A 26,118-nucleotide genomic window follows, 5' to 3' on the forward strand; every position below is an offset into this window, starting at 1 on the left:
CAAAGTGCTTTTGGCACGCTTCTGCTGAAATACTCACCTATGCAGAGATCATTTCCCTGCTGGAATTCTTGTTGATACCCTCTTCAACAGTTCTGGCTTTTTTTTTTTAATAGCTTTAACTGGATTAAAAAGATAAGTAATTTTTTTTTAATTTGACATCTTTTTCAAAGAAAAGCAGGTCCTTGAGCATATTCAGAGCCACCGGTGAAAGACCCACTCAGTACACAATCTGTTTCCCACAGCAAGTCACATTTGCACTTGCAGAATCCAAACATTAAATTTGGAAAAATAAAAGGTTAAGATTATGAGATTGATTTAAAAATAATACAAATGCCTCCTATGCATATTATGGCTTCATAACACAAATGTATTTAAAAAAAATTTCAGATAAACGCAGTTATTGCAAAAATTTAGCATAATCTAAATGCTAAGTAATAAAACCTTCAGAAGGTTAAGCAGATGTCAGCTGCTAAATTCTGACAGTGTTTACATTGCATACTCAGAACAGCATTATTGCTGAAATAGATTCTTTATTTCTCAAACATTCCAAAACAGCAGTATACACAGTTGTAATCAAATATTAAGTCATGTGCCATTATAAGAAAGCATTGATTAGTGCAACTGGATTTTGTAAAAGATCTATCAAAAAGATTTATTCACATTAAAACTCATTTTCCATAAGCAACTGTTAATAAAACATTACAATTTTATTCTTTGTAATAAAGTATTGAAAACCAACTGTAGTTTTAAGAGATCACTGTACCTTTTTAAGTGCAATGTGACTTATGCTGCCTTTTTAAATACAAACCACTATGACAATAAATTAACAACTGAACAAATGGTGAAAGACCCAACAAAAACCATGCTGACCCAGCTGGATGGCAATTTCCAGTGAATGCTACTCTTTTTTTTTTGTGCTTCTGCAACATAAAATATACTGCTTTGTATTGCCAATGGTACGATTTCATCAAGATATGTTCCTAGCCCTAAAAAAGTACATTACCCCAAAAATATTATTTATGGCACAGAAAAGTTAAATTATCTCTCTGTTGTTCAAGGTTCAGGCAAGTTTAAACGAACTTAAGTATACAAAATAAAATGTACTGGAAACACTAGAAAAAAATTCAAGCACATACGTTGAGTCCCCCCAAATTCAAAGTAAAATGTGTGATGCCTTTACACCAAATAAATTACTTTAGAATTTCAGTACAGCAAAGCTGCCTGAAAAACTTGATCTCCCAGTTCCTTCCAAGGAAATATTCTGGTACTTTGCACATATGTAATACTTCCTTCAGTTCCAAAAGCCAACGCTGCCATTGTTAGGCTGATAACAAGGCAGCTGTTCAGGTAACTATTAAGTGCAGTAAATTAGTACTTGATGTTCATTTTTTAAAAAAATGACACTGCATTATGGGTGGTTACATATTAAAATCCCTGGTGGGGGTGGGGGGGAATAATACTGTGTGACCCTCCTTTCCCAAATCATTGTTACCCAGCCAGCTGGGTAATGAAATCCTCATGATTTCTTTTCCACTGTTGATGGGCAGATGGGCATCCTTCGTTAATAGCAGCCATCTCTCCAGTTCCCATCCCGCATCGTGCTGAGCGACGAAAGGGGCTTCGGAGGCTGAAGAAAACTGTAGCAAATGAATGACAAGAGATGACAAAGGAAGTCATATTTCATGTGAAAAATCAAGGTAACAAGCATCGTTTACTGCTGCAGCGGCACCGGCTTTGCGGACTGCTCGGTGACATCACTCCGGTGTATTCCTGGTAATGCGAATCTAAATGTCTATGGTGAAATTAAGGCTCTCTCTAATAAGACTCTGTTACAGGTCTTAACAGGGTAAAATGTTTGTAAAAAGGAATTTGGTGAATAATTGTCATGATGCACGAGACCCCCCTAGATGTGAGAATTTGGTTCTTCAGGGCTAAGGGCGATAAGAGCCTGGTTTTGTCACTACATGTTCCAGACATGTTCCAATACAGATGGACAGCAGAGAAATACTCTCCAAAAAGCTGCTGTGCTCAGCATGCTTGTCAGAAAACAGCACTGCAGACAAACAGTATACACCAAGCACCACAGAATTTCAGCACTCTACTAAGATCTGCTTCAATACCTCTTATTTGCGTCTCTCACTAATGAATGAGGACTTAGCAAAACCCACTTGCTGACCACCTTCTAAACCCCAGGTGGTATCAAGATAACTGTTTAAAATGAGATTAATAAAAGGAAAATCAGCCACCTGATTTCATCTGACTGTCAGCTCATGACAAGGCACTCCACCTCTGATTTGTCACACCTGTCTTTTACTTACACCACAATTTGCTGAAAATAGAGTGTACCAATTCTATGAAACACTTTCTTAGAAAAACAGGTCTTACGTCTTGTTCTCTCACTTCTCTGCTTCTCCTTAAGCTATAACTGCTGTTGAGTTCTTGATACCTCCTCTCCCTTCCAAATAGCCTTGCCTGGAAGAAGGCAGAGGCACATTGTAAAGCAGGCAGAGTCACTAAGTTAAACAGTCACCAGAGCTGCTTCTCATCTCTCTGCTACACAACTGCCTTTGCAGTAGCAAAAAAAAAAAAAAAGTGGCACCTAAGTAAAAAAGATGTTTAAATTTAAGATCAGCCAAGCTGCCTTTATGCAGTTCTGTTTTGTTGCAGTATGACTTTGATATAAAACTAGTTACTTGTGGCACAAAACATTACCTGCCTCTGCCTCTTTTGCAACTGCTGCTTTTAATTCTCTCACACACACACACACCCCTCAATTAAAAATAAAAGTATATTTAACAAATCTTCATGAAATAATAAAGAGGAGAAAAGCAAAGAAAAATTAACTAGGCTGAAGAGAGCTGTAAGAATACTGCTGTGCATCCAGAGCTCAATCTGCTACAGGGCAGCAAACAGGAAAATGTGCCAGAGTTGAAAATAATTTCAAACAAGCACAGGCTGTCACAGCATGATGCCACATGGCTCAAGATAACAGAGCTCTGGAGCATCTGTAGTCCTTTTCTACTTTCCCATCATCAGTCAGACTGCAGCAACTGGTTCCAGTGCAAGGCAGCAGGAACACACAAGTATCCCACATTGACTCTGGAGCTATGCTTACATTATGCCATGCCTGGTACCTTGGATGATGCAGACTCTGACAGGCTGGTTGACTTCCTGGCTTTGGCTGGTACCTGCCTCATCACTGGGACAAGAGGCTGCCTCAGCACCTCCTCATGGGGCACTTAGCAACCTGATCTAGTGAAGGTATCCCCACTTACTGCAGGGGGGGTTGGACTAGATGACCTTTAAAAGGTCCCTTCCGACCCAATACATTCTATGATTCTATGATCACTGTAGACCTGTCTGGAGACCAGGACTGTTGGCTGACCCTAGTCACCATTGATGCTGCTCTTGGTTGGGTACTGTGGGGCAGGCCAGCTGTCCCACTTGGTTCCCTTGGTTCATCTTGCCCTAAGGGCCACTCCTCACACTATGCTCCCAGGCAAGGATAGAAAGTGGAGGACTAGAGGATGGGAGGTGAGAAGGTAGGTCTGCAAGAAGCCCAGAGTGTGGAATTGGAAAGAACCAGACATTACATGAATCTATTCAACGGGAACAACAAAAATAGTGCTGCCTCACTTGTAAGACTAAACAGACATGGACTGTACTGTTAAAATTTCCTTACAGCACTTCTGGATGCAGGAATCTGGTGGTGTGGAGAAAAGCAGTTAATATTTAGCCAAGTTGATTAGCTTGGCTATTATAATTTTACTTTACAAATTATCAAATCCATTACCTCACATGCAGTAAATCTTACACAGTAAACAATGATGTTCCCTAACACACATCATCTATAAAGTGCCTAGTAACTTATTTCAAGTCTCTAAAATACCAATAACTTAGCTACTTAACAGTGTGTCCACAGGCATGAAGACACAGCTTTGCTCTGAATGTGCACTTCTCCCTGAGAAGGCATTGATTAATTAAAAAAAAATCCCGAAACACAACAAACTACAAAAGATCTTTTCTCTTTTCATCAAGTTATGACTAAAACCACTTTAATTTTCAGTATACTAAGTTACACTCTGAAACCAATAATGAGAAATATCACTCCTTAGAAATAACCACAGTGACAAAAACACAACAGTGAGAAAATCTGGCACTGATGGCTGAATTCTTCCCAAGAAAATTCTGTATGACCTGGAACTGCCCTTATTTTCTACACGAATAAATAACATGAAATGAGGACCTTAAGCTGAGCTCCAATCTGCCTGTGCTTTTAAGAGTCCTATAAACTTGACATTCCCACGGTGCAAAGACCATCTATCTTCAAGGATCATTGGCTTGGCTCTATGGCAACATATGATGCTGCTGAGGTACACCTGAAGGTCAGAAGACAGCAGCCCACACCTTCTGGATTATAAATAACTTTGTTACTGATCTGAATAAAAACAAGTGTTAAGAGTACAGTGTCTCACCCTCTCACTGAAACTTCTTAATTTCGCTGTCTTTAATATTTTCTTTTGCATGCAAAGTTAAAAAAAATAGCAAGAGACTGGCCTTCTCTGCCCACAAAGTCTCTGCATTTCCCACACATTGTTGCTATGAAAGATTTAAGAGCTTTGCAGGAAAACATGAAATTGAGGAAAGGAAAAACAAAAAAAAGAAAGAAAATTCCCTACTCTAAAGAACTCTAACAGGGAGAGTTCCAGCAGAGAGCAAAGGAGGTTATAATAGAAATCTCATGGTACAGTCATCCTCAAAGAAGAAACCTGACAGCTCTTTATCAAAGTTTCACCGCAGTTGGTCAAAATCTGTTGTCAGTCACATCAGTGTAATCCCCAAGTAACTCAACCAAAGAGAGAGTGGAAGCAATTGAACTTGTTATGGAACTAGATAGAAAAAGTGAAAACCCTAAAAATGGTGAGACCTGAACAGTGACAGTTCATCCAACAGAAAGCCAGGGTGGTCATGCAGCGGCCCCTCACAAGAGGAGGGATGCATGCCATGAGAAGTAGTTGGAAGAGTTGCCACAAATTGATAGAAGTTTCTTTTTGAAAAACACCATTGACTATTAGTCACAGAACATACAGCTACAAGTTTAGGTCCTAGCTATGATGAGGTGATTAAAAGTCTCTTTCCTTAAGTGCCCTGAAAAAATTACTCTGAAACAAAATTCTCTTACAAAAAAAAAAGCAAAAATGCATCTGCCCAACAGTAAAGCTCATTGTAAGGACGTGATACTTCAGGATCCCTGTTTGTATATTGCCTCCCAGCTGGAACTGAAAAGATGCTGTTTTGACCCTAGACTGTACTATCTGGGCTATTTCCCTCCTCACAATGCTATAATGTCACAAGGTGCATTTTTACAGCCTACTGCCTTTTACAACATCAGGGATGCAACCCTTTCTATTTGGGTACTCTATAATTTGCTCATCCTGAGACCTTGAAATAGCAGTTGGCACAAGTCTGGAAGAAGGCAAGTCACATATGCCAATGATAGGAGATTTCCATTTCTTTTGGTTCCTTACTGATACATCCTTTCTTATTTATATGTGACTACGTTCTATCATTTATCAAAGTTTACTAACAACTACTAGCAGGCATTGTACATCTCACAATCAAAGAACATTAAGGGTTGGAAGGGACCTCGAGAGATCATCTAGTCCAACCCCCCTGCCAGAGCAGGATAAATTTCACCCATTCAGCGACTTTACTCTGTCCAGTTCTGGGCTTCCCAGGTCAAGAAAGACAGGGAGGGCTACAAAGATGATTAGGGCACCGGAGTATCTCTCGTATGAGGAAAGGCTGAGAGCTGTGTATGTTTAGTCTGGAGAAGACTGAGAGGGGATGTTTAAATGCTTAATAAATATCTAAAGGGTGGCTGTCAAGTGGATGGGCCCAGACTCTTTTCAGAGGTGCTCAGGGACAGGATAAAGGGCAACAGGCCCAAACTAGAACACAAGAAGTTCCACCTGAACATGAGAAAAAAACCTTCACTTTGAAGGTTACAGAGCACAGGAACAGGCTGACTAGAGAGGCTGTGGAGTCTCCTCTGGAGACACCCAAAGCCTGTCTGGACACAATCCAGTACAACCTGCTCTAGGTGATTCTGCTTTGGCAAGGGGGTTAGACTAGATGATCTTCAGAGGTCACTTCCAACACTGATCATTCTATGAGTCTGTGACTCAACACCGGGAGCCAGAAAGTCTGCCTTTTATAGCCCAGCTTCATGTCCAGGAGAAAATAAAACCCACCCACCCAAAGCTACAATCTCAGTCAAAGCCACATGCACAGGGAAGGAGGAGCCCTGTTTAACTCTTACCTTCGAACGGGCTGTGCAATTTTACTTCTGGGTATGCCACTCCCATTGATGGCCAGCGATGGTCTTGGAAGAGCACTGCGCCCTACAATCCCTTGGCTGGCAGTCTTGTTTGGCATTGGGATACCAGTGTTAGAATATAACTGCAAGTTGTTGGACACTGGAATACTGCTACTACTTGTACTACTACTACTACCACCACCTTGAACGGTCGGGCTTACGTAGGCAGTAGCTTTGAGAGGCTGTCTGACAGACACTGGAAAATGTCCCACACTGTGAACTCGATGTTGAAGTTGTCCTGGTGATGGAACTGCAAAGAGTTGTAGAAAAGGTAGTAGCAAGGTCAGTATGCAACAGATGAGGACATTTTTAGATAGATCTGAACAGGGAAAACACACATAATTATTCAATTTACTCACTAATTGCAAACTGCTTGAGTCACTACTGTACCCAGTAACACTGAAAGGAACTAAACTAGGCTGTTCCATCCTCATCCTCAACCAAAATCCCACCCCATATTCATCCATCTGTCTCCCCTCAAAGAGGTCTCCTTAACCATTACAAGCAATGTAATCCCACCTATGGAATTAGAGCTTTAAACAGAGGAAATCAACAAACTTATAAATTGATTACTGTTAGATCTTCCAGATTTTTGTAAGATTGTTTGCAAGAACCACATCTTGCTTAAGGAACACTGCATTAAAGCATTATAAAACATCACAGAAGTCTAATCTTTATGTATAAAGCCAATTAAAAGGCTATAAATAGGTCTTGAACCTAACAGCATATCCCGAGCCTGATGTAAGCTATCATTTAAAAACCGATGCTGTGGGTTCCGAAAGCTTTCTGTATTGATTTTCTACACAACCCTGCCCTCTGGCGTTCATCAGACACACCTGCTACAGCATCCACACAGCACAAGCGAACTGTCAAAAAGCCTGAAGCATGTAAAGTAACATACTGCACAAAGGCATCTTAAATCCACTTACAGACACAGGAGAAAATACAGACGTGTGTTTCAATCAAATAATATTGGCAATATGTTGATATGAAACTCTTATAACAGATATTTAATAAACAGTATTTTATTTCATTATCAGCTACTAATATTTAAGCACTAAATATTAATATTTAAGTATGAAACTTAAATTATTTTCATAAAATTAAGATTTAAGCAATTTAATAGTTTTGAAGTGTCTGTAAACTTTGCTCAAATTTAAAAGAAAACACCCACAGAAAAACATTTTGCCAACTTCTCCCTCCAAAACTTCACAGGATATGGCAGGTATAAGTTCAATCCTTTCTCCTGCCTGTGTTAAATCAAATCCCACTTTTTCAGTTTCCTCTCCGAGCACCTCAACTACTGTGGCAGAAAAGATGGGTTTGAATCTTGATCTCTCACATTCACATTCTACATTAATAATTCAACATCTATTAGATCAATACTCCCTCCACACACACCCCAATTAAAGTCACCTAAATCAAACTAATTATAGAGTCATTAACTCCCTCACTCAACAAGTATGTTATACTTGAGGATATAATACTCTGTTTACCACATCTGCTTGGAAGAAAGTGGCTCAACTTCAGCAGGGCAGAGGTCAAGTATTTTAAGATAATATTTATCCAGTGTACTGTAATACCAACAATGAATAAATTACCAAGAGCAGTTTTCAATTCTAGTACCAAAACGAAAAATGTAACCTTATAGGAATGGTTATTGATGCTTCTGTAATACTACTAATTATTATTAAAATTTTGAAGTTGGTGCAAAATAAATTAAAAAAAAAAAAAAGGTGATGGAACTCTTAATATTGCACAGCAAGATTGGCAGAACTTCCTTTCCAAAATAAAAACTTTAAAAATCCTGATCTGTGTTTAAATCTGGTGCAAAAGCAACAGAGTCTGCATTAAATTTTTATAAAGCAGAGAATCAGTGACTGGGGCATGGACTTTAACCGCTCTATCAATTCTTAGCACGCAGCCAAAGAACACGGGTACTTACTGCTGGACTGCATCCTTGAAATCCCATTGCTGGCTCCATGCAAATTGGAGTCAAAGCTTTGGCTGTTCCTCACAGTGACTGGAGAACTAGCAAAGCCAGGGCTGCTGTTAATGGTGGGGGTACTTGGCATCCGAGCGAGGTTAGGCATGCTTCTTCGAAGTTTATCTGAAGCAAGAGGAGACAACACCCAAAGTCACGTCAGAACTCCCAACAAATGCAAGCAGCCCCTGTAGGAAATCAAAACTGAAACAACTGCAGCACAAAGAAAAAGGTCTTGCTCTGCAGGAAGAATACAAATATATTACTGCCACGCTACTAATTGAACCCTTCTGACTACTGTAATAGCAGGATTGTTCACAAATAATGTTAAAGACACCATCAGGCAGTACATTTTCGGTATCACAAGGATTTAAACACTTAAGCATCATAATAAGGATGAGTTTCACAGAAATGTGCAAAGTAGGTCAGATGAATCATGCCCTAAATGTGCCTGCTTCTTTGCAGTAAATACAAAGCAAGGCTGCAGTGATTTGTCAGACACAAGTATCTACACAGTGGATGTCTAAAGACAGGTGAGATGAATGCATCCTAAGTGACTAAAGCCTTGTTTTCAGGCACCAATGAGATGCTAAAAAATTCCCGTCGGTACCCAACCTTATTAACACATCAAGTTTCTGCATGTGGCCACAGACAAAACCTGCTAAGTCTTGGTGCTCTTCAGCTGCACGGAACCCTGGGCTGACATCAGGATTTTCAAAGCTGGTGGTTCTTCCTCTCTACACCACTTCCGTTGCTTGATTTGGTGGGAATTTTCAGAACAGGACTGTAGGGCCAAAAAGAAAGCTGCAAGTGCCCCAAATGTTTTGGGGCAGGTTCCGCAGCTAAGACAAGTGTCTAAGAGGTCAGAAAATGTCTGCAACTCCACTCAACGCTAATTGATTTGGAGAGAGAAGATGAAACCAAGTCTGATGTCTTGAGAAAACTTCCCAACCACAACAGCATCAGGTAATCTATGGTGAAGCTCTGTTGGTCTCTTCTGCTGCGGGGCCAAAGGGAGATGACTCGACTCTGTATAATCAGAACAGACTGGAGGAGGGCAGAAAGGCACATGCTGATTGACCTGGTCTGAATGGCCTCCTGTGACGTGACAGACTCCAGTAAAGCACTGCTGTGGGGAAATCACAGGTCATTCCTTAAACTGTCACTGACAACACCACTGATGCTGGCCCCTTGGCTAAGTTCAAGGAGTACAAGCACTGTGCTCTGCTGAGGTGGCTGCATTTCTTCTGGTACTGTGCTCAGCATGGAGGTCACCAGCTCCTGCCCCTGCTGTAGGTTCCAGCACCTGGTAGGTATCTGCCTCTAGTTCCTCCACTACAACAGAAAGCAGAGCTATGCTCGTCTTCCAATAGGCAGCCATGACTGCTCTCTCCAGTGGCAAGCAGGGCATTTCAAGATTGATGGTTTGGATATGCACACAGGAACAACATGCCACACAGCTTGCAGTTGCTGTTTTGGGTCAATCACTTAGCTCATACAGGGAAAGTTCCACCCACAGAAACAATGCATTGACTTCGGTGGAAGTCTCTCTTTATCGGTCCACGCAAATATATACCCTATTTAGCACCATCCTGACCTCTTCTAATCCTTAAAGCTGCTAACAACTGATGAAGAATAAGAAGTGACAGTACAGTTCTATCTATACAATGTATTAGTAGTCACTAACAGTAACTTCAATATATGGGAGGCCTATGGAACTCCATTGATCTGAGTCACAGTGAGGTTACAACTCCAGCTGCTTTTTTATGACCAGCCCTCCTAACAGCTTGTACAGAATCCTGCAAATAATCAAAAACATTCCAGTACTTTGAAGGTTCAGTATTTCTAATATCCTCATGTCCCAACTGTCAATTACTAGAGCCTACCTGCCTTGACACTGCATCATGCACTCTAGTCCTGTAATGAGACCTTCTTCTCTTCCTCCTCAACTAAGGTTGACTTTCAACTACCACAAACAGACTGATGAAGAAAACCACTGCTGTCTAGGAAACAGTTTAACATTCCATCAATTAAATATACTACATTTTCATACTTTTCAAATCAAACAGTAGGTCTAAGAGATAATACAGGGATGAGCTCATTGCATGAAATGGAAATGCACCATTTGAGTTTCCAGAAACAGTTGTACAGCCAAATCTGAATAAAGAACCAGTTTAAGGGTAATCCTTCATCCAAGAGCTGGAGGTGTTATGCTTCAGTGACTCATCACTGACACTGGGGACGTAAACAATGGTATCTATATAGCTACTATATATCCTTATTTCTGGAATACTCATGATTTTGCAAACTGGAAAGGGAACTGCCCTCCTATGATACAAGCCTTCTTGGCCCACAGTGGCAGAAAATTCATCAATATGGGACGTCCATAGCTACTGGCAATGTTGGAGTCCTAGCCTACCCTTTAAAATCCTAGGTCAACATTACAGTACATGACCAATAAAAAAAAAGAAAGGTTTGAGCAGCAGGGTGATGGTAGGGAAGATGGCACAGGATAAAATATCTCTCTGTCTAATGCTATCCACATATCACACTATATAAGCAGAATTCCTTGGACTCTCTCTGCTTTTCCACTTAGGGACTGCATCAGCCACCACAAGTATGATCTGTGCCTTGAACTGTCCAATGGATGCAGTTACAACAGTGGGAGAATCAGTAGCTTGGACTTCCTCCATGGGTGGCCACGTCTTTTGCCTCCTGTTCATTAGTCCCTTCTCGCTCCAGCAGTCTGCTCTGCTGCTGGTTCATTCAGTCCTCGGGCAGCAGATTCCTGCTGCACCTGCAAATTCTCCATCCATCAAGTATCTGTATTACTTCTTTGATGGGTCCTTGTGTCTGCTGAGATAAGTGGCCCTGAAAAGCAATGAAAATATCAGGTCAGTTTTTGTTCAGGGAAATCCCAGAAAGGTTTGTCTTGATGGCATATTGCAGCTTTCATCTTCTTGGATGATGCATCCTCTTTCATCTCTTCCTTGAAGTTTACTCTGTCACCTGCCCCTCTCCTAAGAACAGTGGATAGTCTTAAAGACATTTTGCTTGTAGATGAAATGCTGGCTCTTGTGAGCTTGATATAGAGAAGCAGAGAGTAGGAGTTATGTGATTTTAACATTTCAGTCACGCTGAGACGTAGCTAGATAGAAACTTCCTGGAAATACATGAGAAGACAACAAAAATATTTTCCCAAGCTGCTTGTAGCAAACTTTCTGCTTCTAGAGTTCTATGCTCTCCTAAGATTGGTGAGAAAATTAACAGAGAGGAGGAGTAGCACTGAGACATTCTCAGGTGAGAAGCAATTTTCCCAAAATAGTTCTGTTTACGATGAATGCTTAAGTTTGCTACAGTTTCTGCTCTCTCTTCTGGAGAAGCGGTTCAGTGGCAAGCCTAAAAAAATCACTGGTTGCTTACAGTTCATTCTGTTTGGAAGATGTGAATACTGACTCCAGCAGGGAGCTCCAAAGGACCTGCACCTTCTACAGCACCCAAAGTTATTGTGACCCCTTGCTAAGTCTCAACTATAATCTAGGCCAAAACAAGTATGATGTTTAAGCAGGGTGCAGCCATATAAAGCATCACAGACGAATCTTCGACTTTCCCAGCCTTCTTTGAGATGCAATAGCACCATCTAAAGATGTTCTATTACTGAGATATGTGAAAGTGTGAAGAAAACGCAAGGATACATCATGCAAAGGAGTTAATCAGTTGTTGTTCTCCTCCTAAGAATATTCAGGCATATACACACATGCTTGTCACTTCATGAGTGTTCTTAGGTGGCACACACACCCCTTGTTTCAAATACCTGCAGCAGAATGATACACCACAAATCGCCCACTGCACGTTTACAGTTCCCCTGCCCTGTGGCATCCACGCTGAATTGCCTGTTACCTACAGTGCTGGAAAGAAAATGGGAATTGTGTAATACAGGGTTCTCTGCCCTCTGAAAATGAATGTGAACAAGTCACCCCACAGCACAGGTCATACTCTATTCACTGCTGGTGAGAAAGAGGTCCAAAACCAGGCAAAGACATCCCTTATTTTATCTAACATCCCACAAATTACAGTGAAGACAGCAGTTTGCCTCTTACACAGATGCTTCAGTTCTGATTTTTTCTATCTTCCACTGATGCTTTTTCTTCTCTGAAGTGAACCCAGGATCAGTGGCCCAGCTTCTTTCTGGCAGGACACCAGAACAGACAGCACCTGCCTTCTGGCCCCAGCACCACTGCTGGCCACCTCAGTTTCACTACTGCTTTGGTTTTTTCTCTTCCCTGACCTAATACTATCACCAGCCGAAGATTAATGTCCACACAGCATGCAAAGAGACCTTGCCCTTAGAGCAAAGCTGTCCCAGAAGAGATGTGTTCTTGGTGAGCTGCCAGACTGGGAGTTCTGCAGGAGTTCTTGCTCAATATCATCTTCTCTCTGCCAGGATCCCTCACATCCAGTGTGGCTCTCCTTACAAGGAGAGCTTCAGTTGACTCTACAGTGAAGTGTCTTAAAAACATTCATTCATTGTGATTTTCTGTTTTGCCTGAACAAAAAGACTCACAAGCCTCACCAAAGGCACACTATCATTAAGGAATGTGATACAATGAATCATAATTATTAGTGTCTCAGAAATCTTTATCACTGTTTAAGCTATGTTAGCAGTTTCTTACACATACTTAAATCTTTCACCCAAACACTGCAAATTCGTCTCTCCCTTACCTGTATTTTATGCACAAATAAGTTGGGGGGAAAAATAAAACAATCTTTGCTTTTCTATTTTAAATATTATGTTCTATACTACATAAATATTCAGTTTGTTCTGAAATCCTTAACAAACCTGTAGACTCAATTACAACTTCATTTGAAGGGATTAATTTCTCTTCCTCATCTTTGAAAACCTCAGTTCAGTTATCTGTATTACATTTGTTATGGTAACAGCATTTACAACATCCCAAACACACCAAGGTCTAGTTAAAGGTCTGTGGAACCATCAGTTGATACAGAGACATCAAGCCTATAAAAATACAAATAAAGATTAAGAAGTAAACCCAAGTCTTTCAGTTAAGAGAGAGACCAGACCTTGTTCTTGCCAGTGGATTTTAGCAAACTCAGCTAGAAAGTATACGTGAGAGGATTCTCACCCCAGCGCAGGCAGAAGATTAACAGGGCACAGAAACATCAATCTCTCTGCTGCCTAGAACTCAACCCTTGGATGAACAGCCACCAAGCCACTGGCTACAGTGAGAGACTTGACAGTGTACAAGCCAGTGCCTATGTACGTGGTATTTTGTGACATTTGAGAGACCCGAGGTTGTCTACAGCATCGGAACAGCAGACACACAGCAATGGTGAAGCCAAGTGGGGTGCATCAGAGCACCTCATGCAGCACTCAGTGCTTCTCATGTGGGCTGCTGAATTAGGCAGTATGTGGGTACCCATATCTCAGCATCTAAATGGAGGTGCTCTTCATCACGCAACCAGCTCTACACTCTTCAAAGAACTATTGAGGTTTTCCATGTTTATCACACCTTCAGCATATTTCTTCCTCTGGATTTACCTGTGCTGTACGTACCTCAACTAGCATTCCATAACAAACTTCCCTAAAAGCAGGTAGGACAGCATCCTTCATATCATTTATTCTTAAAGGCAAAAACTTGTACTTGCCTTAAAGAAAATAGACTGATTTGGGGGAGATATTGTGTCAAAGACAAACACTGCTTTTTATCCCCAGACTGAGTGCTAAAATTCAGCATCTACTTGGCACTTACTCTTCTTTTACGGAGAGCTCTGTGAATTAACAGATGAACCAGTGGCCAGAGTTTTGGCTGCACATACAAAAACACAAGTGATGTCTTTGGAGGAAGAGAAGAGAGATATTTGGGAAGCCTGTTGGAACAACTCAGAGCAGCACAGCCTGCAGCACGTATGATTCTGATTAAATATGGATCATGCTTTCCCCATATACTAGACACCATAAACAGTTTAGACCCTCTACCATACTCCTCTTTCTCATTTGCCTTGAATAACTCTAACAGTGTGGAAACACACTGTTCATCATACTGGGTTTCAGACAAATCCTAATTCTGCAGTCTACCTCAATCTCGATGTGTAGAAGTTCCTGAAAGACAATGAAGTTGTTGCCAGGATGAGTGCCGATGAGAAGACATCGTAATGCTGCTCAGACACACTCAGTATAGTGAACACTTGACTCCTTTTTGTCCAAATAGAACACAGCCAAAGTAAAATGTATTCTCACCATCAGTATTTGCCACTTACGTGGATCAGTGCTGCATGAGTCTGAGGGCAAAGGTTTTAGAAGTCAAAGAGATAATTCCCCTCTAAATATAGTCATAATGGCTATTATAGGACAGTCTGCCAACCCAGCAAACAGGTAACTGAAGTTGCATGTGTCCATCTTCTGAGTGACGCCAAACAGATTTATGAAACACAAAGTTCTTGAGAGAAAAGGCAACCAGGTTGTAAAATGGGTGGCCTTTTACATTTATATACTTTATATTTAATAAAATAGGAGTCAAGTATTTTTAGTGCCTTGTAATTATTTCTTGAAGTTTCCACGTGGGAATTCAATGCTTAAGCTCCATTAACATGGTACAAGAAAAAAGAAAAACTGAAAAAGCATTTGGGGACCATATAAAAAGACTGCAGCACCACATCCTGCCCTTGCTGATGAATCAAAAATGCCCCCAACCTTCCCTTCTATCATCCCAACATTTCTGTAAGCCCATCAATGCCATCCCGTTCTTGTACCTCACCAGCAAGAAAAAAAAAAATCACACTGAAATTAATATGGCACATATGCTGTACCAGCAAACACTCTACCCTCTGTTAACCACAGTCTTCTTTCTATACTGCCACTTGGTTAATACACCTCCATGCCATGTCTTACTTTGAATGCAAGTGCTTTTGGCACCAACCTGTCATGTCTTATTTGTCAGGAAAGCAACATGCATACCTGTAGCACTCTATAAATACCAGCTGTTTTGAACAACACATTTATTTTCTTGCCCAAGGGTGAGCTGTAACCTGTAATGTCAGAAACAAGACCCTAACTGAAAATTCTTTTCAATTATCTTGGGGAAAAAACTGAAGGAATAGGGAAGTAAGATGCAGCAGGAGGAGGAAAACTGCAATCATAACAAGCAATGAGAGGTAACAGCAACAACAGATGGAAACTTAAGTCTTAAGTATGTACTGAGAGACAAATCTTGCACAGACTCTGGAATGCATCTGAAATGCAACAAGCAGCAATGCTTGGTATAGTCTGAGTGTGACAATCTCCCACTGCTTTAACAGTCTGCCCTGCTCAACCAGACCTGGAACAGCAGCCAACTGTCAGCCCCAGCCATTAACACTCACTGCAGATTCAGAGCATAGCTACATTAACAGCAAAGTCAGGAATAAGAAAGGGAATGAAAATCTGAACACCCTACTTTGCACCTTACTGTATCCAGGATGGGCATGCACAGGTCAAGCTTGAAAGCCCGATCAGAGGTAACCAACTATCAGCCTGCTAAAAGATGCTTTTATTTCCTGCTTCTTCTTTCTTCACTTGCGGTCATCCTTGCAGCACTTCAAAACAGACTAATTCAACAACTGTCATGCCCAGGTCACAGATTACATTTTGTAGCAAATTATTTAACAATACCACACCTCAAGCATTTACACAAGCTTAAAAGGCTTCTCACAATTCACGGACCGAGCGAGCTCTCATATGCTCAACGCACTTTGACACAACTTGATCTTTAAACCACCACTGGCACTCTGCAGAGAGAAAAGTCCACTTCTCAGCCAAGCATGCAACCCACCTCCATTAATCCTATTTGGTTGCTGCTCTGGAGTTTGGGCTTGAGGAGAGTAGTAGGGCTGCTGATAACTATTTGAAGGGAAGTGCGGGGAGGTAGGGCTTCTCCTGCAGTCCCGGATACTGGAGAAAGTCTGTGAGTGAGGAATCCCTCTCTGGAAGGGGGAGCAGCGAGTGAGCCGCGGCTGCGGAGGCGGGAGGTGGTCAAACTCTTCCTCGTCCTCAAGACTGTAGCGGTCGTACTCCTGGTCACCGCACGTCCCTTTCTTCCCTGCTTGCAGAGACACACTCGAACTGTGCCTTGACACAGATGCTGAAGTCGAAGCATAATCTTGCCTGAGGCCTGTAAATTCCAAGAGGAGGATGATTTGGCTTCTGCTAAGCGATTTAACTCTTAACATGCATTACAATCCTGAAAACTAAGTGTGTAAGCAGGCATCATTTTACAGCAGGAATTGGATTTACAGCGTTGCCAGGCTGAAGGTAAGATTCATCTGATCCAACTTTTGGTGTCTACCTTTCATGCATCTAAGCCTGAATTATTTCCCTTGAGATCCTTTTTAAATAAAAAAAAATTAAGAATACAGGCATCTCCAAAACACAGTACCTGTGAGATGTCAGAGGTGCCTCTCAATGTAACGTGAGCTGCCTAAAGGAGGCACCTATTTCTCTGCCAATATAAAGACTACATGTGTATTAAGCTTTTAAATACTTTCAAATAGAGGAATTAACACTCACTCTAGTTTTCCAAGTTACTGCTATTAAACCTTTATGTTCATACAGTGAAAATGCAGGCAATGTGATTTCCTAAATTTATAACCCATGTAAATACTCTGGCTCTCTAACATCCCAGAGCCAGAATAAGTTTCTGCCAGCACCTGGTCTCACAGACAAGGCTTAGTGGTAACACAGCTGTGTTTTAGACAGGTACACATCCTGCCACCCCTTTGCAGAACACCAGGTTTTGAAAACCATTCCACTATTACCACAGCCCCAAAAGAGCACGTTTGCTCCAGGTCAAATAAGAGGAAAACATCCACATCCCTTGTACATGCCCCTCCTTTTCCCAGCTGCACAGCAGCAATTGCGTTTCCAGGAGCCAAGTAACTCTGCCAATAGCTGTGGGTAAAAATTTCTGAGATTCACAAAAAGCCCTCAGCTTTGACAGATGTCTGCTTCATAATGGAAACGTCTTAATACGCTTTTCCCCCGACTTGAGTAGTAGTTACTATTTGTGGCCGTGAAAAGCATGTGCCAGCATGCACGTCCAATACTATCACTGTCCACGGGATCAAGTGGACAACAACCATCATATGCTTAAACATTGTTGCAGCTACTACTACAAGAATGAGAAATAATCATTATACCTGACCTAGATTAATGAAAAACACTTTTTTTCTTCCAAGGAGCTAAGTACATGAAGTCTTTTATAAACCTCACTCTCAAGGAGATGAGTGCAGCTGTCAGTGAAATAATTCAACCCTTTGTATCTTTGTTGGTCATAATTTTTGAAGAAATTATTATGAATTTCACATAATAGCAAAAATTTTGTGAGCTGTGACCACACATGTTTGCCACCTGAGAATTCAGCTACCTTAGAAAGTCTCACACTTGCTAATTTCTATGCTGAACATGACAAGTGCTACTGGATGCTCAGTTAGTTCAACTGCTGACCAGTAATCACACCAACATTTCTGGTCTGGCTGCTGCAGCCAGATCACAGCTCTGATTTTTTCTTCACATGTTTTATTTCATTTAGTCCCTGATTACTCTGCATTTTCCTTCAGTCATTATCTCTGAATTTCTCTTGTTTATTATCTCACCATTTCCTCCTTGATGTCTCATTTGGTGTTACTAGGAAGTGAGAAAAATACCGCACTTACTGCCTGAGTGACTTCTAAGCTGGACATGAGCCACCAATGTGCATCTGCAGCCTCTGGCCTTCTGAGGCCAACCGCACCCTGGGCTCCATCAGAAGTGTGGGCAGCAGATTCAGAGATGATTCTGCCCCCCTACTCTGGTCTGGTGAGACCTCACCTGGAATACAGCATCCAGCTTTGGAGCCCTCAACACAAGAAGGATATGAACCTGTTGGAGTGCGTCCAGAGGAGGGCCACAAAAAAGGACTGGAGCACCTCTCCTGTGAAGACAGGCTGACAGAGTTGGGCTTGTATAGCTCTGAGAAGGGAAGGCTCCAGGGGAACTTACAGCAGCCTTTCAATACCTGAAAGGTGCCTATAAGGAAGCCGGGCAAGAACTGTTCGCGAGGGCATGTAGCAATAGGATGAGGGGTAATAGTTATACACTAGAAAAGGGTAGATTTAGGTTGGTTATTAGGAAAAAACCTTCTTCAATATGAGGGTGGTAAATCAGTGGAACAAGTTTCCCAGAGAGGTGGTGGAGACCCCATCACCAGAGACATTCAAGGTCAGGCTTGATGGGGCTCTGAGCACCCTGACATAGCGAAAATGTCCCTGCTTACTACAGGGAGGTTGGACTAGATGACCTTAACAAGTCTCTTCCAACCCAATACATTCTATGATTTTACAATTTATGAAAAGATGTTTTCCAAGAATTACTATCAAAGTAAACTATAAGTCAAGCAAGTTTTGGGGCTCAAAGTTGTGCTTAATCACTATTCTCAAACCAAAGTGTTAAAATTAAATGCCCCAATTTAGGAATTAAAGGGGAATTAGTTTCAAAATTCATCTGACAATCAAGAAAAAACAAAGCAGAGGCAAAGTATTCCATGGCAGCTGCTTATTTTACCTTTCTGATAAAAATCTATAAATTAAAAATGCCCTGGATTCTTCCCCCCGCCCCTGAAACAAAATAATTTTAATCAATGTGTTTAGACTTCATAAATCTCCTAAATCTAAAAGCATTCAACAGGTGTGATGCTACCAGTTCAGATTCAGAAGTACATAAGCATCAAGTTTTGAAAGATCCGATATCATTAAACTGAACCCAACAGCACACACACACCTTCTCCTTGCAGCATTTCCACCTGCCACACAAGAGGTGACCCCATTTAAGAAATGCTTGACTGAGACCAGACTGGAGCAGTTTGGACTATTATGGGAAATCTTCCTCAGGCTGTTTTGAAAAAATGAAAAAAGGCCACTTACTCTCCTCTTGTAGACGAGCCATGATCTGAACATCAGTGAGGTCCTGCAGCTTGTACCCCATGGAGATGGAATCATCCTCTAGCTCCGAGGTGCTCAATTCGCTGTCTATTGATGACTGCGGGCTCAAAGGTGAGCTCCTGGAAATGTAACCTATGTAAGAAAACATAACCTTTAATCTGTGAATGCCCCTGGCTGCCTTTCATTCACAGCTATCTTCCCTTCAAGTTACAGTATCTTAAAGTATGTTCTGTACAACAGAAAAAAATTCAGAAGTGTAGAGCAATCCAGGCACAATTGGCAGAGGGGTTTGATGCTTGGGAGATGTAGTAAGTGTAGTAACAGATCATGAATTCCTCTGCTTGTTCCCAAAGCCCAGGCAATGAATAATTTATCCAGTGCAGCTCTGATACAGCTCAGATTAGTAACTGTAGGCTAAACAGATCTGCATTTGAATCCTTCTTATGGGACTGTGGTTCTCCCTGTTCTGTTGTGAAAATCAAACGTGTGTGTGTTTGTCACCAACTTCTGCTCAGCACTCAGAGCCCACATCAGAGCCATTTATCTCATTATTACTGGGGTTTTTTTCATGTCTACGATCATCAGATAAATCAATGATTATAACAATTAGGAATTAACATTATGCAGTAGCAGAGAAAGCGCTGCCTCCTCCACTGAGCTACTATCTGGAGAGGGCTCTGGATTCTACTTTTTTCCCTGCATGAAAGTAAAATATAAACTAAATTTGAATTAGATGTACAAGTTCATTGCTGCCCAACTTTAAAGCAAAAGCATTCAAATAAAACAGTAAATCACTTTCTAATGATCTCTGGACTGCCACAGGCCCACAGCCTGTGGGGCTAGAACTGCTGTGATGCTGGCTCATCGTCTGTGTTTGTACCAGAGACGTGTTTGTATCCTCTAGCACTGCTCACAGTAGCCATATAAAATTCACCCTCAGTTCAGCTGTTCTCGAATAATACCTCCAACAGAAAAGGACACGCAGGGGATTACTTTGCTTTGGAAGGAATGTAAGGAGTAAATGTGTTTGCTTTTTTAAATTTGCAAGTTACTACCTCTGCAAAACCTTGAGGACCACTGCAACAGCTGTGCCCTTATGGAGTAGCAGTGGGAAGCTAGACAAGATACCTGAGGATATCTCAAAAAGGATGAGATGTCTTCATCAGAAGAGGGGTGGCCAGCAGGGACAGGGAGGTGATTGTCCCTCTCTACTCTGCCCTCATGAAGCCCAATCTGGAGTTCTGTGTCCAGGTCTGGGGGCCCCAATACAGGAAAGACATGGAACTGTGGAAGAGGGTTCAGAGGAGGGCCACAAAGATGATTAGAGGGCTGGAACACCTCCTCTACAAAGTGAGGCTGGGGGAGCTGGGCTTTTTCAGCCTGGAGAAGGCTGTGAGGGCACCTCATTGCATCCTTCCAGTACCTGAAGGGAGCATACAAACAGGAGGGGAATCAACATTTTAAAAGGGTAGACAACGGCAGGACAAGGGGGAATGGATTGAAGCTAAAGGAGGGAAGGTTTAGATTAGATACTGGGGGAAGTTCTTTACAGAGAGAGTGGTGAGGTGCTGGAACAGGCTGCTCAGAGAGGTGGTGGATGTTCTGTCCCAGGAGGTGTTCAAGGCCAGGTTGGATGTGGCCCTGGGCAACCTTGTGTAAATCCAGGCCTAGAGGTTGGTGTCCCTGCCTATGGCAAGGGGGTTGGAGCTCTGTGATCCTTGGGGTTCCTTCCAACCCAGACTATTCTATGATTCAATGATTAAGGGACTAGCCTACATTCCATTGAATAGGGGAGCTCAGACATCTCACACAAACACCTACACGAGGTGCTCAGTCTGGAGCTGGATCTCCACCATGGTGCCCACATCCCTTACAGGGCTCTCTGTGCTGATTCCAAGTGTTTTAAGTAAAACTGTGTACAGATCAGTGTGACAGCGATGCTAACATCCATAGACCACACCTGCTCCCACCAACAAGAATATGTTAATGCCTCTTTCCCAGATTATTTTCTCCATTGCCACTGCACTGTAGCAGGAATCACAGACATAAATTGACTCCCTATACCTGTAGCAAAGAAGGAAAAATGCAATTCTTTGTAATTTGCAGCCCACTGAAAGTTTGTACTCTTCCTGAAACCCCTGTGTCCCCTGACAATCAGTGACAAGAAATACAACTTGAACAGCAGCAACAATGCCAGCTTGATTCTGCTCACTATTTTTGTAAAAGGTTAAGTTCTCCCTGCAACTTCATTACACAGCTGCACAAATGTTTCTGTGGACATAAGGAAGGGGCATGGTGGGGTAGAAACAAGCAGTAAAGGGCAGGTAAAGCTGGGAACTGTTTAAACTGACAGTCAGATAAACCATTATTGACAAACAGGTTCTGTTTACTAGCATGAATTTCCTGTAACATGCTGTGTAGCACAGAAGGTAACCCACACTACTAGTTAACAGACAAATTTTAGGTGATTTAAAAAAGAAACCCCCACACTGAGATGAGAGTATATATACCATCATGTGAACAGTGTATTATTGTTAAATGCTAGCAAGGTGAGATTAAATCAAGCAACTTTGTAAGCACTGTAAATCAATAAAAAGAGAAGCATTACCTGTCCGTTCAGGTGTTAGTATTGCTTTACTGGAGGTTTTAGAGAAGCTGGGACTATTAAAGCCATTGGTATACGGGGTGAGTCTTGCAACAGGGCTATAGGGAAAAGCCAAGGAGACAGGTGTGGAGAAGAGGTTCCGCCATCGGCTAGCTGTTAAGGATGCGAGGGAGGAGGTGGGGGTGGGGAAAAAAAGGTTTACAGTTATAAACAGAATGCTGCTGTTAGAGTGACAAAGCAATCTCATTTCAATCCAGTCATTATACATTGTTTACTTTTGGCAAAAGGAAAACAATGGTCTAAGTTCAGGAGGAAAACAGAGGATCAGCACAGCCTTCTGCATCTGAAAGCGTGCTCCAAAAGGTCTTCTGGCAAGTATGTGGTGTTTATCGTTTGCTATGCATACACCATTTAGGTATATACATTTATTACACACACCACTGCGTGCCAACACACAAAATAACAGAAGTAAAACCCACTACAGTTAATAAAGAAACACAGAAGAAATCTGCAGTGCTCTTCAAGGATTTGTTCACGGCAATCAATCAGCACACAACTGAATTAGCAGTTAAATTAATCAGTTATGAGAGTTTAGGGACACAAAACTGAAAAGCTTAACAACAATCAAGAACTAAAACCAACTGTAATCCCATAGCAAGCTTTAAGGCTATTTTTCCTTCTTTTTTTACAGAATCAAATTATTGATTACTTAAGCATGACATTTGTTTCACTGTTATTTGAGCATCAACCAAATAATAGAACAAGGCACCTCTTTTTCTACATATTGCTTACAACAAACTTGCAAGGCATCTAGTCTGCTCAGCAACACCACAGAGAGCTCAGAGTAGACAAAAAAGCTAAAGGCTTATTTAATTTACATTTTTCTTAGCTCATCCAACTGCCCTTTGGTTTGCCTACTTTTTTAGCATGCATTCAGAAGCTAACATAAACAATATCCACAGACTCTTCAGAAAATACATAATAAAGTTGTTTTAAGTAGAACACATAAAAAATAAATTCACAGAACTCATACAGATACACATGAAAACCAAATGTTATTATCACCATGTTTATTTGTCATTCTGACAGATATTATATGCAGTGATGCAAAGCAGGGAGTTAAGGACATACCTATACGTAGCTTAGGAATAACCTTGATGCTTAGCAGGTGCATTTTGCTGTATCAGATGCCACAAACTGCTTTTCAAAACTAGAAGGGACCAAAAATTTTCCAAAGCTATTCTGCATCACATGGCTAATTAATACCACAAATTTGCTGTGTTATTTGGACTTGTGATGTTCAAATAATATCAAGGTCCTCTCCTCACTGTCCACAAAATGATTTAGCAGGAGATACGAACTATATTCTTCCCATGAACACCAAGCAACCACGGGAACAACAGGGGCATGTATGCAATCAGTTTGCAATCAGTTGAAAAGATGCTGTTTTCCTCCCTGTTCATTATGCTTTGTCCCACTCAAAGGTACTTCTGGGATTGGGAGTAATTACCAGTCTTTTCTACTCTTCCCTACTACATTTGTGCTACTAAGCTTGGAACAAAGCTTGGTTCCAGCACAGGCACAAAGCAGTCTGCTGGGCAAGGAGAGTAGCTGCAAGTCTTGGTCACTGTGGGTGGGAGCTAAACTACAGAGTACAAAGACATAAAAATTCCAATCGTGGTCTTTGCTTTCCCCTCATTGCAGAATCATTGCAATTCCCTAATTTTTCAATAGTCTAGTTTGTTCAAGCTTAAAGAAATCTAAAGATCTTAACTAGGAGCAGCATCAACAAACTTCTCAAATTACTTGATGCCAAACAACATGACACAGACTTCCAGGCAGGGCTATTTGTCCTTAACATTCACGTGATCAGTTCTGAAGCCTAGTATGCAACTGCTCCATGACAAAAAAGGAGAGCAAACATAGATGGATTCTACTCCACAGAGCAGGAATAAACACAGATGGGGACGAGATTAAGTCACAAGGAGTTAATGACCGCAAAATTCACAGAATTACAAGGTTGGAAAAGACCTTTAAGATCCTTGAGTCCAACCGTTCCTGTCCTATGCAAAACCATATCCCTAAGTACCTCATCTACCCATCTTTTAAACACATCCAGGGAAGGTGACTCAACCCCCTCCCTGGGCAGCCTGTTCCAGGCCCTGACAACTCTTTCAGTAAAAAATTTTTTCCTGATATCTAATCTGACCCTGTGCCCTGGCACAGCTTTGTGCCATTTCCCCTTGTCCTATCTCATGTCACCTGGCTGAAGAGACCATCACCCCCCTCTCTACAACCTCCCTTCAGGTAGTTGTAGAGAGGTGATAAGGTCTCCCTTCAGCCTCTTCTGCTCCAGACTAAACATCCCCAACTCCCTCAGCCACTCGTCATATGATTTGCCCTCCAGCCCCTTCACCAGCCTGGTTGCCCTTCTCTGGACTCACCCAAGGACCTCAATGTCCTTATTGTGAGGAGCCCAGTGCTGGACACAGCACTCGAGATGCTGCTTCACCAATGCCGAGTACAGGGGCACAATCACCTCCCTAGACCTACCGGCTATACTATTTCTGATACAAGCCAGGATGCCATTGGCCTACCTGGGCATACTGCTGGCTCATATTCAGTCCACAGTCAACCAACTACCCCAGGAGTGGCATTCACTTAAAAGAAATGCACATGACAGTAGATCTCAGTATCATATTCACTGCTAATATTTGTCACCTCGACTAGAAACCATCAGTAAGGAGCAAGGCATGACAGTTCCTTGTGATTTTATTTTTCTGTCCAACACAAGATCCTGTTTTGTAGCAGCCTGATCATTTGCCAGGCTAATTAGGTGCCAGCGTGTTTTCACCCCCAGATGTGGTCAACCGTACAGCACAAACAAACATCATTCATTACTCTCCACAATAACTGCTGTGAGCCAGCCCACTGAGCACAAAGCAACAGTTATCGTGACTATGAAAGCAAGAACCCACACCAAGAATATAACTAGTATTTATGGCAAACCAGATTCCAAGCCCCTCTTTCAAATAGAATGTGTTCTCAAGGAAAGCTGGACAAAGAAGCCAAGAAAATCTATGTCACTAATCTCTCTACGTGCTACATTACCAATTTAAAATACCCCCAATTTCTAGAATTTTTGCAACTGAGCCTAAAATAAAACTTCACCGTATTTAAAGGTCAGTGAAGGATTGACATTTTTAGGCACACAGTTAACTCCACTGTTTAGGATCAAATATGCAAAAATGTTTTTATTATGTTTTAGATAGAAATATCAAAGAATCATAGAATCACGGAATGCTTTGGGTTGAGAGGGAAAAAAAAAAGACCATCTAGTTCCAAAACCCCTGCCACAGGCAGGGACACTCTTCAAAACCCCATCCAACATGGCCTTGAACACTGACAGGGAGGGGGCAGCCACCTCCTCTTTGGGCAACCTGCTCCACTGCTCCAGCACCCTCACAGGGAAGAATTTTTTCCTAATCTCTAATCCAAATCTCCCCTCTTTTAGTTTAAAGCCATTTCCCCTTGCCCTATCATTGCACTCCCAATGAACAGTCCCTCTCCCATCTTTCTTGTAGGTCCCCATACTGAGTATTTCTGCAGTATCAACAGACACAGCAAAATTAGACTTTACTGAAGCCTTGTGCTAATGCCCAAACCATAAAAATGCAAGCAAATGCTACAGAGATCTAGGCAAACATATAAATTGATGTAATATTTGTAAAATCTCAACACTGCACACTGGATAGTCATTTTAGGATAGTTATTTTGCTCCACACCAATTGTGAGATTGTTCTGGTTAGTAATGGTAAAACACCCCTAAGGCATGCATGGGTTTGCTCTTCATTACTGGTTCCCAGTAGGCTGTTTCCAGAGAATGAGACAATATTAAGACCTTCATTTTAGACATAAAAGCCCAGATGTTAAGCTCTGAATTTTACAATATTTGTGGGGTTTTTTCCAAGGTCCACAGATGAAATAGAAAACCCAGGTACTGTTACAAACACGAAGTAAGTTTCTGATGCTTGCAGTTGAATAGAAAAATGAATAATCCTGCTCTGAGTACCTTATGCCGAAGACGCACTGAAAGCTACTACCCATGCAAAGGGAAGCAGGGGCATCTAAAGAACTACTAAGAGAAAAGAAGCCAAAGAATCCATTTGATTTACTGAG

At 41.6% G+C, this 26,118-nt stretch overlaps 1 protein-coding gene across 2 annotated transcripts in view; it reads right to left on the bottom strand.

The window, feature by feature from the left end:
- Window positions 1-1,561: 1,561 nt before the first annotated feature.
- The window catches only part of SLAIN1 (SLAIN motif family member 1), a gene marked incomplete at both ends in the record, with an annotated part of 51,977 nt that continues 27,420 nt past the window's right edge, over window positions 1,562-26,118 (bottom strand). Inside the window, 6 exons of one of the 2 annotated variants that reach the window (XM_084272406.1) lie at window positions 1,562-1,637; window positions 6,323-6,629; window positions 8,325-8,489; window positions 16,193-16,531; window positions 19,317-19,466; window positions 21,943-22,092. In XM_084272406.1, coding sequence (XP_084128532.1) covers window positions 1,562-1,637; window positions 6,323-6,629; window positions 8,325-8,489; window positions 16,193-16,531; window positions 19,317-19,466; window positions 21,943-22,092 — 1,187 coding nt within the window. Of the gene's footprint in view, window positions 1,638-6,322; window positions 6,630-8,324; window positions 8,490-16,192; window positions 16,532-19,316; window positions 19,467-21,942; window positions 22,093-26,118 lie in introns of those variants that run through there. The other variant, XM_084272407.1, reaches the window with a different exon arrangement.

The sequence above is a fragment of the Gallinula chloropus genome (assembly GCF_964237585.1).
Source record: "Gallinula chloropus genome assembly, chromosome: 1".
Classification (NCBI taxonomy): Eukaryota; Metazoa; Chordata; class Aves; order Gruiformes; family Rallidae; genus Gallinula; species Gallinula chloropus.